Raw genomic sequence first — 14,745 nt, 5'->3', positions numbered from 1 at the left:
ATTTTTACCCAGTGATCACTGTCGTCATTATTTGTTGAAAATACTTCTGGAATTGAATTTTGTTAAGAGATTGTTTCCGATTATAGCTTTCCCCCACTTCACTGTTCCAACTTCCTCATCTTGGCCATTCCAAAAGGAATGAAGGGAGAGAAGCTTCAAGAGCGAATGAATCTGCCCTTTTTCGGCACATCTGAATTTGGCATTGCCAGAGATGGGGAATAGTGTTATGCACCTCTGACTGCAGTGAGCCACAAAAGGCAATAGTTCAACAGACTGCTGGAATGAATTCAGTCAGTCATTCTCTTTATTTACTATGTCATTTATAATTCAAAACACCTGATTTGTTTTACCAACATATATACTATGCCGAAATTTCAAAGCAGGTGTTCAAAGCACTGACATACAAGAGTGAGCAGATTAAATGTTAAATCATTTTCTCAGCTCCTTTCCTCTTCCTCTCCACATTTGTAATGTAACCCATTGGCTTTTTGTTATTTCTTACCTCTATGCCCCTCCTTCCAATTATACAGACTAGTTTCTTTAAATTTTAAAAGTCTCGTTCTTCTTACCAATTTTCTACTGCATTCGTGCAATGTGGGTGTCACTGACAGGGGCAGTATCTGTTGCCCATTTTGATTGCCTTTATGTAGATAGTGGTGAGTCGTCTTCTTGAACCGCTGCAGTCCTTGTGTTGTAAGTATACCCATAGTACTGTTCGGTGTGGGAGTTGATGAATGGTGGTATATTTGCACTTTGCAGGGTTGACTAGGCTGGGTGTGGCTTTGTTGTGAAAGATACTTAGGTCATTGCCAGGTTGTCCATCCATTTTTTATTCTTGTCACTCTTTCATAGCAGTTTGATACAGCTGAGTGGCTTGCTAGGCCATTTCGCAGGGAGCTTAAGGGTCAGCCACATTGCTGTGGGTCTGACCAGATAACGAGGGCAGATTTCCTTCCTTAAAGACACAAGTGAAGCCATTGAGATTTAATGACGATCTGAGAGTTTCATAGTCACCATTACAGATACAAGGGGCATTCCATGTTTATTTAATTAACTGGATTTAAAATCACCAGCTGTTGTGATGAGATATCCTGATTATTAGGCTAGTAACATAATTACTACACCACTCCCATAACACTCCATGGCCACATCTCTTTCTAGCCCACAAACCTCTGCTTTTCTCCACTTCTAGCCTGTTGTGTATTGCTGATTTTCAGCACTCTGTCATTGGTGGCTGTGCCTTCAGCTGCCTGAGCTCAGTAATTCCCTTCTAAACTCTCAGCTTCCTTTTCCTTCTTCAAAACACTTGTTAAAATTTGCCTCTTTAGACATGCTGTCCTAATATCTTCTTACGTGGTTCCGTGTCAGATTATTCTTACAAAACTCATCTCCAAACTCCATGGCCTGGGGCTCGGCTCCTCGCTCTGTAACTGAATCCTGAACTTCCTAACCCACAGACTGCAATCAGTAAGGTTAGGCAACAACTCTTCCTCCACGATCACCCTCAACACCGGGGCCCCTCAAGGCTGTGTCCTTACTATACTCCTTATGCACTTATAAGTGGCCAAATTCTGCTCCAACTTGATTTTCAAGTTTGCTGATGACACCACCGTAGTGGGTCGGATCTCAAACAATGATGAGACAGAGAACAGCAATGAGATAGAGAATCTGGTGAAATGGTGCGATGACAATAATCTCTCCCTCAATGTCAGTAAAACAAAGAGATAGTCATTAACTTCAGGAAACATAGTGGAGGACATGCCCCTGTCTACCTCACTGGGAATGAAGTGGAAATGGTCGAGAGTTTCTAGGTGTCCAGATCACCAACAATCTGTCTTGGTCCCTCCACACCGACACTATAGATAAGAAAGCCCACCAACACCTGTACTTTCTCAGGAGGCTAAGGAAATTCGGCATGTCTGCTATGACTCTCTAATTTTTACAGATGCACATTAGAAAGTATCCTTTCTGGATGCATCATTGCTTGGCATGGCTGCTGCTCTGACCAAGGCCACAAGAAACTACAAAGGGTCGTGAACGAAGCCCAGTCCATCACGCAAACCAGCCTCCCATCCATTGACTCTGTCTACACTTCCTGCTGCCTCGGAAAAGCAGCCAGCATATTCAAGGACCCCATGCACCCTGGACATACTCTCTTCCATCATCTTCTGTCAGGAAAAAGATAGAAAAGTCTGAGAACACATACCAACCAATTCAAAAACAGCTTCTTCCCTGCTGCCATCAGACTTTTGAATGGATCTATCTTATATTAAGTTAAAATTCCTCTACTCTCTAGTTATGACCGTAACACTATATTCTGAACCCTCTCCTTTCATTCTCCCCTATGTACTCTATGTATGGTATGCTTTGTCTGGATAGCGCGCTAGAAACAATACTTTTCACTGTATACCAATACACATGACAATAATAAATCAAATCAAAGATATAGTCTAATTGCACTCTGTTCCACCCTGTTAACAAGAACTGTGTAACTACAGGTTATGATGTGGAGATGCCGGCGTTGGACTGGGGTGAACACAGTAAGACTTTAACCTGGTGTTGTTAAAACTCTTAGTGTAACTACAGGTTAGGCAGCATATGATGCAAGACCATCAATGTAGAATGTTAACTCTGTTTCTCTCCCCGTAGATGCTGCCAGACCTGATGAGCTTTTCTAGTATTTCCTGTTTTTATTTGATTTTCAGTATCTGCAGGTACATGTGTTTGTTTATTAACTAACGCACTGATTTTAACTCTTCCCCCCACTCCCCCCACCGCCCCGCCCAAAACCAGGCAGCAAATTGAAGAATCTTCCAAACCATTCCGTCTCTCTCTACAACTGGATAAGGCCGTTACAACCAATTACAAGCCCGTAGCAAACCATCAGTACAACGTAAGTCTGATTTGTTTACTAACTGCATTAAAACATGTTATCATCCCATCAATACCAACAAAAACAAATTTACCAGCATTTACAAGCTTGAGACTTTTAGCAGAGGGGGTTATTAATGAGCCGTGTAGGCTGGTAGGAGATGTATATTTATGTGTGGGGAGTTGTACAGTTTACAACAGTGGTGTCTTATCAAAACATGCAATTTTCATCTCTCGGGTTGTGAAGATTGCCTTTGTCTTAACATTAATCTGTTCTGTAATATTTTATTAAATTGCCGTTTTATCTGAATGTTAATATAAGGCTGTGGTCATTAAAAGATATTAAAAATATTCATCCTTCTGTAGTCAAGGCAGTTGAAATTGGATTGCTTTACAGTTGCTGTTAGGAAAAGCTTGAGTAGGGACGGAGAAATCAAAACCGAAGTACACTTTCTCTAAACAGCCCAGAACAGAAAATTTGTCATAAAATAAATAGAAGCGAATTACTGCGGATGCTGGAATCCATCAGCTTTGACAAAGGGTCGCCTGGTCTCGAAACGTCGGCTCTTTTCTCTCCTTGCAGATGCTGCCAGACCTGCTGAGATTCTCCAGCATTTTCTCTTTTGGTTTCAGAAAATTTGTCATTCTTGATTTCTCTGAAAGGGTGAGACTGTTTGACTCTTGGAGCATCCTATGGGGGACAGGGTGCCCAGAAATCTGCTCACGGTTGAATAGTCTAATCTCACCCTACTGAACTTCTGCCACTCTGCAGTTTCTGTCCTCTCATCAGGCCCTTGTGCATGAGATCCATGTCCTGCTCCCTTAACCCTATCCTCACCAAATGCTGCCCACACAACCTCCCTTTCCTGGTCTTGTTTACTGATGGAAATCAAAACGGGTCAAAATTATCATTATCAGCCAGCCCTGGAAACAATACAGCTTTGATCCTTCTGTTGTTGCAAACTTCTGCCCACTTTCTATCTCCCATTACCCATGCTGCCTTTAAACATACTGTCAGATCAATTTAAATCCTCCACCCTCCCAGACTCCTGCACTACAATCTCTGGGTAAGTCCTGTTTACCACCAGTTGGACAGACCCGCTATAGGTGGTGGCATAGTGATATACGGTGGGGAGGAAGTTGACCTGGAAGTCCTCAACATTGACTCTGGACCCCATGAAGTCTCATCAGGTTAAACATGGGCAAGGACACCTTCTGTTGAATAAAACCTAATATCCTCCCTCAACTGATGAATCGGTATTCCTTCATGTTGATCACCATTTGGAAAAGCATTAGGTAGCAAAGGCACAGAATGTATTCCTGTTGTGGGAAAGGCCTCGATGTGCATCACCGAGAGTGGCTCTGTAGCATCACTACAGATGGTACAGGTCAAAACCTGAAAGACATATTTGCCAAACTGCACCTGCACCAGGTGGTGAGGGAAGCAACAAAAAGGAAAAACCTACTTGACGTCATCCTCACCAGTCTACCTGTTGCATGGTATCTATCCATGACTGTATTGGTAGGGGGGGACCACTGCACAATCCACGCTCAGACTGAGTCGTGTTGAGTGACGATATCACTATGCTAAATAGGATAGATTCCAATCTGATCTAACAAATCAAAATGGTATCAGCAGCAGCAGAATTATATTCAAATGCAGTCTATAACCTCATGGCTTGATATATCCCCACTCAACCATAGAATCCTTACAGTGCAGAAGGAGGCCATTCGGCCCATCTAGTTTGCACCGACTCTCTAACAGACCATCTTACGCAGGATCACCGCCCTCCCTTGTCCCCATAACCCCACACATTTACCATGGCCAATCCACTTAACCTGTACATCTTTGGATTGTGGGAGGAAACTGGAGCACCCGGAGGAAATCCATACAGATATGGGGAGAATGTGCAAACCCCACCAAGACAATCACCCAAGGCCAGAATCGAACCTGGGACTCTGGCACTGGAGGCAGGAGTGCTAACCACTGTGCCACTGTGCTGCACTAATCATTCCCATTAAGCTGGGGGAACAACCGTAGCTCAATGAGGAGTGCAAGAGGGCATGCCAGGAGCAGCACCAGGCATACCTAAAAATGAGATCCAACCAGGTGAGGCTACAAAATAGAATAACATGCATTTTGAACAGTGAAAGCACCATGTAGTAGATGGAGTTAAGTGACCCCACAACCAACAGATCAGATTAAAGTTCTACATTCCAGCTACATCCAGTTGTGAATAGTGGTTAGTTAAAACAACTAACTGGAGAAAGAGGCTCCATAAACATCGCCATCTTCAGTGATGGAGGAGCCCAGCATATCAGAGCAAAAGACATGGCTGAAGCATTTGCAGCTACCTTCAGCCAGAAGTGCCAAATGGATGATCCATCTCAACCTCCTCCTAATCTCTCTAACATCACAGTTGCCAGTCTTTAGCCAATTCTATTCACTCCATGTGACATCAAGAAATGGCTGAAGGTACTAAATAATGCACGAGCCTTGACAATATCCTGGCTATGGTACCAAAGGCTTGTGCTCCAGAACTAGTCATGTCCCAGTCAAGCTGTTCCAGTTTGGCTACAATACTGGCATCTACCTGGCAATGTGGAAAATTGTCCAGGTATGTCCTGTCCACAAAAAGCAGGACAAAGCCAACCTGGTCAACTATTGCTAGTATCAATCATATTGATGGAAGGTGTTGTCAACAGTGCTGTGAGGCGGCACTTGCACAGCACTAACTTGTTCACCGATGCTCAGTTTAGGTTCAAGAGGGCTACTTGGCCCCTGATTCCATTATAGCTTCAGTCTATGTATGGGCTAAAGAGCTGAATTCAGTGTGAAGTGAAGGTGACTTCCCTTGACACCACAGCAGCATTTGATCAAATGTGGCATCAAGGATCCCTAATTAAAAAGAAGTCAATGGGAATAAGGGGCAACATGCTGCATTGGGTGGAGTCATACCTTGCACAAAGGAAGACAATTATAGTTGTTGGAGGCCAATCGTCTTAGTCGCAGGACATTGCTGCAGGATTTCTCAGGATAGTGTCCTAGGCCCAACCAACTTCAGTTGCTTCACCAATGTCCTTCTCTCCATCATAATGCCAGGATATCTGATGATGATTGCTCTATGTTCAATACCACTCGCAACTCCTTGGTGACGGAAGCAGTCCATGTCTGTATGCAGCAAGACCTGGGCAATGTTCAAGCTTGGACAGACAATTGGCAACATTGATGCCACATAAGTGCTAGGTAACCATCTCCAATAAGAGAAAATCTAACCATCTTCCTTTGACATTCAATGGCGTTACAATCATTGAATCCCCCAGTGGGGCTACCATTGACCAACCATTTAAATACTGTGGCTACAAGAGCAAGTCAGGGGCTGGGAATTCTGTGGTCTGTACTTGACTCGCGCAGACGCGATGGGCCGAGGGGCCTTTTTCTGTGCTGTGGACCTCTGATTCAATTGCTCTAGGAAACACCAAATCACCATAAGTAGCAACATCGGTTAGTAAGACCATTAAAAGCAGCAAATCATGAATAGGGCTTTTTCTAGAGGGGATGGAAGTGAAAAGTTGCTAAACTTGTATCCAGCCTTGGTATTTTTTGTGCAGTTCTAGGCGTCATATTCTAAAAAGGATAAATAAAGAAGCACTTGAGGGTACAAAAAAAATAATGAAAGCAGGGTTGTAAGGTTAAACCTGTCATAGTGAACAGACATGGTCTCATTTCTCTGGAAGAGACAGTTGAGGGGTGAACTAACAAGAATCTTTACTTCTACATAAAGCCTGTACATCATCTACAAGACTCAAGTCAGGAGTGTTATGGCATATTCTCCACTTTCCTGGATGAGTACAGCTCCTGTAACTCTCCAGAAGTTTGGCACCAACCAGGACAAAGCACCCTGCTTGATTGGCATCCCATACACCACTTTAAGCATTCATTCCTTTCAGCACAATATAGAGTGGCAGCAGTTTATACCATCTACAAGATGCACTGCAGCAATTCGCCAAGGTTGCTTCAATAATACCTTCAAGCCTGTGAACTCTACCACCTAGAAGGACAAGAACAGCAGATGGATGGGAACATCACCACCTGGAGGTTCCCCTCCAAGCCACTCACCATCCTGAGTTGAAAGTATACTGCTGTTCCTTCACTGTCGCTGGGTCAAAATCCTGGAATTCTCTCCCTAACAGTGCTGTGGGTATACGTACACCACAGGGGCTCCAGTGGTTCAAGATGGCAGCTCACCACCACTGCCACCTCAAGGGAAATTAGGGATGGGCAACAAATGCTGGCCTAGCCAAAGATGCTCACATCATGTGAAAGAATAAATAAAATAAAACAGTCCCTATGGTCAAGTTCCATATTCTCACCACTCTCTGGATGAAGGAAGCTCCTTCTGAAATCCCTATTTGGCTTCTTGGTGACTCTTTTAAATTAATGGCCTCTTGCTTTGTCCCTCCCCATAAGTGGAAACCTGTGTGTCTAATATCAAAGTTTTTCATAACTTTTAAGATCCTTGTTAGTTCACCCCTCAACTGCAGTGCATCTTGTAGATGGTATAAACTGCTGCCACTATATATCGTGCTGAAGGGAATGAATGCTTAAAGTGGTGGATGGGATGCCAATCAAGCAGGCTGCTTTGTCCTGGTTGGTGCCGAACTTCTGGAGAGTTACAGGAGCTGTACTCATCCAGACAAGTGGAGAATATGCCATAACACTCCTGACTGGAGTCTTGTAGATGATGTACAGGCTTTATGAAGAAGTAAAGATCCTTGTTAGTTCACCCCTCAACTTTCTCTTCCAGAGAAATGAGACCATGTCTGTTCACTATGACAGGTTTAACCTTACAGCCCTGCTTTCATTACTTTTTTTGTACCCTCAAGTGCTTCTTTATTTATCCTTTTTAGAATATGACGCCTAGAGTTGCACAAAAAATACCAAGGTTGGATACAAGTTTAGCAACTTTTCACTTCCATCCCTCTAGAAAAAGCCCTATTCATGATTTGCTGCTTTTAATGGTCTTACTAACCTATGTTGCTACTTATGGTGATTTGGTATTTCTTAGAGCAATTGAATCATAGAGGTCCACAGCACAGAAAAAGGCCCCCTCAGCCCATCGCGTCTGCTCAAATCAAATGCAAACCATCTAAATATTCTAATCCAATTTTCCAGCACTTGGTCCATGGTTTTGTGTGCCTTGGCATTGCAAGTGCACATCTAAATACTACTTAAATGTTATGAGGGTTTCCACCTTTCAGACAGTGAGTTCCAGACTCCCACCACCCTCTAGGTGAAAAGGTTTTTCTTCACATCCCCTCTAAACCTCCTGCCCCTTATCTTAAATCTAAGACCGCTCGTCCTTGATCCCTCCACCAAGGGGAAAAGTTACTTCCTATCTGCTCTATCCAAGCCCCTCATAATTTTATACATCTCAGTCAGGTCCCCCCCCCCCCCCCCCCCCACAGTCTTCTCTGCCCCAAGGAAAACAACCCCAGTCTATCCAAACTTTCCAGCCCAGGCAACATCCTGGTAAACCTCCTCTATTTGTAATCTCAGACTACTTCGCTCCTCTACCACATTTAGATTCTTCTTTTCCGATTAATATGTGACCTCTTCATTTATCTTTCTATAAAAGCAGTTGTTGATGTATGCAGTCCAGACTCAAACATTAAAATGTCAAGATGATTGAAGGATTGTGGTGTGCACTAATATCCAGAGAAGCAGAAGCACAGCATGTGCCTTTGGCTGATGAATGAGACCTAATTCATAAAAGAGAGGGAGATTATGTTAGTGTCTTTTTAAAATTTATTAAGTTGTTTGATTTGCATGTCTAAGGTACCTTGCATCTTGTTCACACACACACTGGATCAGCGCTTACAGAGAAATAGTTTAATGTACTATTAGACATTAGTGCCATCTTGCTGCTGCTTGTTCAAGGAGGATGTTGGGACCCTCAAGTGAAGGAATGATGACTATGACTGGGTTTCTGGACGGTTTTGAGACGCAGTCCACTTGATATTCTCTGCATCCAGCAAAGCTCACGTATCAGATTGGTAGATATGGTGAGAGAATGACAACAAGAGATTTGAATAATAACAAAAGCTGCGACTCTTTAGACTGCAGACTCCATGTTAAAGGCAAGAGAGGCATGGACAGGGGTGGATAGGGAACCACTGTTCCTCTTAGTTGAAGGGTCAGTTACGAAGGGATACAAGTTTAAAGTGAGGGGTGGGAGGTTTAGGAGGGATTTGAGGGAAAATGTTTTTACTCAGAGGGTGGAATGCGCTGCCTGGAATGGTGGTGGAGGCGGGATGAGTCACATCCTTTAAAAAGTACCTGGATGAGTACTTGGCACGCCATAACATTCAAGGCTATGGGCCAAATGCTGGCAAGTGGGATTAGGTGGGCAGGTCAGGGCATTTCATGCATTGGTGCGGACTCGATGGACCAAACGGCCTCTTCTGCACTGTAGTATTCTGTGATTCTGTGAAGAGGCAGGCAGTTCAGTGAGTTCCAGGACTGCTGCCAAATGCACTTAGAGGTGGGTCCATCTGAAATATGCACACTGTCTTCTTACTGCTGCAGAGCTTCCACTATCAAGGAAACCTTGGCTGAAAGGTTTTAAATATTTGAGTTTAATTTAGCTGATTCCCTCAGTTGAGAGTCAGCTTTCGGATCTCACTCTCTCTGTCCGCCCCTTAGAAACTGATGCTCTCGTTCTCTCCAGTCCTTTATTTGCGAAAATGGGGAGAACCAGCAGGGTTTTGAGTATGGAGGTGTTACATCTGGGGGCATGGTCCTCTTGCACCTGATAACCCAAGTTTCAATTGGGGTAACTAGGCAGCAATTCCTCATATACTTTCCTGTCACCTCAGAATTCAGTTTCGCCAGTTGGACTCCTTTCTTCCAACTTCCATCAACTACAAATGTTTTGGAATACCACAGCCTGTGTTCTCACCTTCACTCATTGCCCATTCCCCTTGCTTTCAACTCCTGGCATGTTTTCCTGCCTCTGCAGTCTCCCCAAAGCTCTACGTCCTTGTGGAAACCTTCCATTTTGCAATGCTTCAATTTCTGGCCTCCTTGCTCTCTGGAACTTGCTTTCTCAGCATCTATCATTTATTGCTTCCCTTTCTATCTTCTGAAGACCTTCCTCTGCGGCTGCTTTTCCCTCCTTCAGACTTCTCTGTTCCTTCTTCAAAGGACTAGAAGCATGTTAAAGCAACATATTGTAAATCGGAAACCGTTTTGCCATGAAGGCAATCAACAGAGGAGTCCATTTACCCTTTCACCTGTTCCCCACCATTCAATTGGCTTAACACCATATACCTGCTATTGCCCCATATCCCTAATAACCTTGGTTAACAGAAATCTGCTAATCTCAGAATTAACAATTGACCCAGCAAAAGCTGTCATTTGTGGAAAAGAGCTTCAAATATCTTCTACCATTTGTGTGTTGAAGTATTTCCTAGTATCACTCATCCTAGATCTAATTTTTAGATTATTTTAAAAGAAGTAGATGAGAATCCTAAAGATGCCCTAACTATAACCTTCTAAAGCTCTCCTGACTTGGTAACTATTCCCATAGATTGGAAAATTGTTCATATCACTCTGCCATTTGAGAAAGAGAGAGAAAACCATGGAATTATAGACCAGTTAGCCGAGCATTTATTGTCAGGGAATTGCTACCTGTCCAATTAAGGATGGAATGACAGAACAACTTGAGAATTTTCAGCTGGTCAGAGAGAGCCAGCAGGGATTTGTAAAGGATAGGTCACGCCTGATAAACTTCATCACATTTTTTGAGGAGGTAACTGAAGTAGTGGGCAGGGAATGTCTATAGATGTTATTTATATGGGCTTCCAAGGTATTTGATCTCTCATAAGTGACTCTTAGCTAAAAATGGGGAGGCGGCGGCCTAGTGGTAATGTTATTGAACTAATAATTCAGAGGCCCAGGCTGATGATCTGGGGACCCAGGTTCAAATCCCACAGTGGCAGCAGATGGAATTATAAAAGTTTCTTTTTATACATACTTTTGTAGAGCTGTTTTGTCACTCCTTGTTGTTCTTTCCTACTTTTTGCATTTTTGTAGGCTTTTTCTTTCAATTTAATGTTGTCTCTTGCCTCTTCAGTGACTACATGGCTATCAAAGCTCTTGCTCCTTCGAGGTGCAAACTGGTGATGTATCACCAATTTTAATTTGAACACATCCTGCTGATTATCTGCAATGGCGACCATGAAACTATCATTGATTGTGAAAACCCATGTGGGTCACTAAGGTACTTTAGGGAAGGAACTCTGCCACCTATTACCTGGTCGAGCCTACATGTGACTCCAGACCCACAGCAATATGGTTATCTCTTAACTGCCCTCTGAAATAACCCAGCAAGCCTCAATTTGAGGGCAATTAGTGATGCCCACAAATGAATAAAGAAAAGAAATGAGTGCAACTTATTGACTTGGCTTGGAAATTGACTGAGTAAGTGACAGGAGGCAGTAGGGATAATGGGCAGGGACTTTAATTGGCAGAATGTGACTGGAGGTATGTCACAAGAACCTGGAGGAGGTTATCCTAATATCTGATTATTAGCTTCCATGGAAAGTCTGACACGCGTCAGTCATGGTTCAGTTGGTCGACTTTGAGTCACAAAGTTGCAAGTTTAAGTCCCACTCCAGGGCTTGAGCAGAAAATTCAAGATTGACATTCAAGTGCATCACTGAGCAAGTGCTGCACCCTAAGGTGCCATTCCTTCAGATGAGACGTAAATCGAGGCCCCATCTGCTCTGCCAGGTGGATGTAAAACGTCCTGTTGCACTATTTCAAAGCAGAGCAGGGGTGTTAGTCATGATGTCCTAGCTAATATTCTTCCTTAATTAACTTCTCCAAAACAGACTGGGCGTTATGGCATTGCTGTCTGTGTGTACTGCCATGTTTCCTACATTATAACAATGACTATATTTCCAAAAGTACTTCATAGGCTTGAAAACGCTTTGAGCCCTCTGGTGATCGTGAAAGGTGCTATATAAATGTAAATTTCTTTTCATGCTGATCTTGTCATCCAATGTAAATACTGACACAAAGTAATTAATCAACATGTCACCATTTCCTTGACAACATCGCATTATCATTTTTTGGATGCCCATATTGCTCCTGATCACACTCTTTTTCGTAATGTAATTGTAATTTATTTTTGTTGATTCAGCATTCCTTTCAAGTTTCTTTTTGTGCATTCTTCTGTAGCGCTTACTTTCTGTTTTGTCACCTCTTGCTGCTCTTTCTTTTTGCATTTTTGTGTGCTTTTTCTTTCAATTTTATGTTGTCTCTTGCCTGAACAGCGACTCCATGGCTGTCAAAGCTCTTGCTCCTTCGAGGTACAAACTGGTGATGTATCACCGATTCTTTTGTGAACACCTCCTGCTGATTATCTGTCATTTTATCCATTAACAGATTTGCTCAGTTGACCGTCCCTGTCACATCCCAATGACGTCAAGCAGCTTTACCTAAATCTAGAATCTTAGCAGCTGCTTCACATTTCTTCCTTTGAACAATGTTAAATGTGATCGTATTATGATCACTATTAAATAAATGTTCACACAACATTGGGGCGGCACGGTAGAACAGTGGTTAGCACTGCTGCCTCACAGCGCCTGTGTTCAATTCCAGCCTCGGCTCACTGTCTATGTGGAGTTTGCACATTCTCCCCATGTCTGCGTGGATTTCCTCCGGGTGCTCCGGTTTCCTCCCACAGTCCAAAGATATGCGGGTTAGGTTGATTGGCCATTCTAAATTGACCTTAGTGTCAGGGAGATCAGGGTCAATATGTGGGGTTATGAGAATAGGGCCTGAGTGGGATTGTGGTCAGTACAGACTCGATGGGTCGAATGGCCTCCTTCTGTACTGTAGGGATTCTATGAAATAAGTCACTATGCCCTTGCCTCATCACTGCATTTATGCAATCATCCACTTCACTGCTTATACATAACTCCTGCTGCAGTCTTAAATCTTTGTATTTCTTAATTCTACCCCGAAAGTTGCCACTACATGTTAAGTTCTTGTAAATCTTCTCTTATTAGCAAAGTAATTTCATTCATAATCACTAAGGCTGCTCCTCCCCTCTACCATTTTTCCTGTCTTTCCTACGGACCTATAACTTGGCATGGTTAGTTTCCAGGCCTGACAAACCTGCAGCTATAAAGGTAATATCGCCACATTCCCGGATGGGGGGAGAGCTGCCTGGTGGTGATTTAACCTGAGGATCACCACACCTCAGGTGAGAAGCAAGGTTGAGAAGGCAGGGCCTTCATAGAAACATAGAGATTAAAAACAGGAGTAGGCCATTCGGCCCTTCAAGCCTGCTCCGCCATTCATCTTGATGATGGCTGATCATCGAATTGAATCTCCTGATTTCCTCCCACACTTCCCCCCCATATCCCTTGATCCCTTTAGCCCCAAGAGCTATATCTAATTTTGTCTTGAAATCAGATGGTGTTTTGGCCTTAACTACTTTCTGTGGTAGTGAATTCCTCAATTCACCACCCTTTGGGTGAAGAAATTTCTCCTCACCTCAGTTCTAAAAGGTTTACCCCTTATCCTCAAACTATGATAACCTCAGCCTGCTTGAGCAATGGCTACCATGTCAGTATCCTCCAAGTTGAATTTGCACCTGCCATTTACTTAATGTATTCCTTATACATGTGTGCATTTCTGTCAAGAAAGCTTATTTGGGTCACACACCCTAACCTCTTCTTCTGCTCTAATGTTTTACTGACATACGTCTTATTTATCACAATTTATTTCACCACTTCACATCTTTTAGTTTTCTCTGTACCTGTTATATGGCAGGATTTGACCACAGAACACTACAATAGAATAGGATTGAGGAAACTGGCTTAAGAGTAGCAAAATTAGATGGAGAGGCACTAGTTTTGAATTATAAGTATGGACAATAGACACTATCGAAGAGGTTGAATAAATTATAGCCGGTCAAGCAAGCCGGATTTAATTTTTGCAGAATTCATTTTGTGTCTTTCTCATGATGCAAAATTGATTAATTTGGAAGCTTGGCAAATTGAAAAATGGACCAACATGTGGGTGGCTTTCTTCATACAGATCAAGTCTCCTTCCTTGGAGCGTATTATCAGCTGGTCAAGACTGACCATGTTTGAACACATTTGTCAAATAAAAAAACTATAGAAATGGTCCTAAAAGTAACAGTCAATAATCGTGCGGGCAGCAAGGTCCAAGTTCCTACTATAATGACGGTAAGGTCACTGTATTTGGCCTCACTGAACCTAACTTGGGGAAGGTGCCCGTCACTCCTGATCGCTTATCCTGACTGGGTTGGTGCAGAGCATATCTACGGATATTAGATAAGGACAAGAATTGAATCAGCTGCCATGCTCACCACCCAGGCACGGACTGACCACAAGTGGAAAAGTAACCAGTTAAGCAAGATATCAGAGAGTGACCAGCAACCATAGACAATAGCTCTGAGCTTAGTCAAATTCTTAGAGATAAAATTAATGGAGGAAAATGATGTTTAAGAAAACAAAATAAATTTGTTCAAAGTGTAAGGGCTTAGGATCTGCTCAGAGTAGTCTAGTAAGAAGTCTAGTAAGAAGGAGCGGCGCTCTGAAAGCTTGTGGCTTGTGCTACCAAATAAACCTGTTGGACTTTAACCTGGTGTTGTGAGACTTCTTACTGTGGTCACCCCGATCCAACGCCGGCATCTCCACATCAGAGTAGTCTATCCAAGGTTGTCAACATTGCATTGTTTTGTTGAGCCTGGTTGGAAATTTGCTTTTTCAGTCCTTCATCTGTGGAAAATATATATTTGTGATGGTGCGATTCCTGTCTCCATAGTCTGT

At 43.0% G+C, this 14,745-nt stretch overlaps 1 protein-coding gene across 2 annotated transcripts in view; it reads left to right on the top strand.

The window, feature by feature from the left end:
- The window catches only part of gtf2f2a (general transcription factor IIF, polypeptide 2a), a 315,225-nt gene that overhangs the window by 79,331 nt on the left and 221,149 nt on the right, over positions 1 to 14,745 (top strand). For both annotated transcript variants that reach the window (XM_078232255.1, XM_078232254.1), the window contains exon 7: positions 2,794 to 2,893. In XM_078232255.1, the coding sequence (XP_078088381.1) occupies positions 2,794 to 2,893 (100 nt within the window). The remainder of the gene's footprint in view (positions 1 to 2,793; positions 2,894 to 14,745) is intronic.

Source organism: Mustelus asterias, chromosome 17 (assembly GCF_964213995.1).
Source record: "Mustelus asterias chromosome 17, sMusAst1.hap1.1, whole genome shotgun sequence".
Taxonomy (NCBI): Eukaryota; Metazoa; Chordata; class Chondrichthyes; order Carcharhiniformes; family Triakidae; genus Mustelus; species Mustelus asterias.
This window is presented reverse-complemented; position numbering and strand designations above follow the sequence as displayed.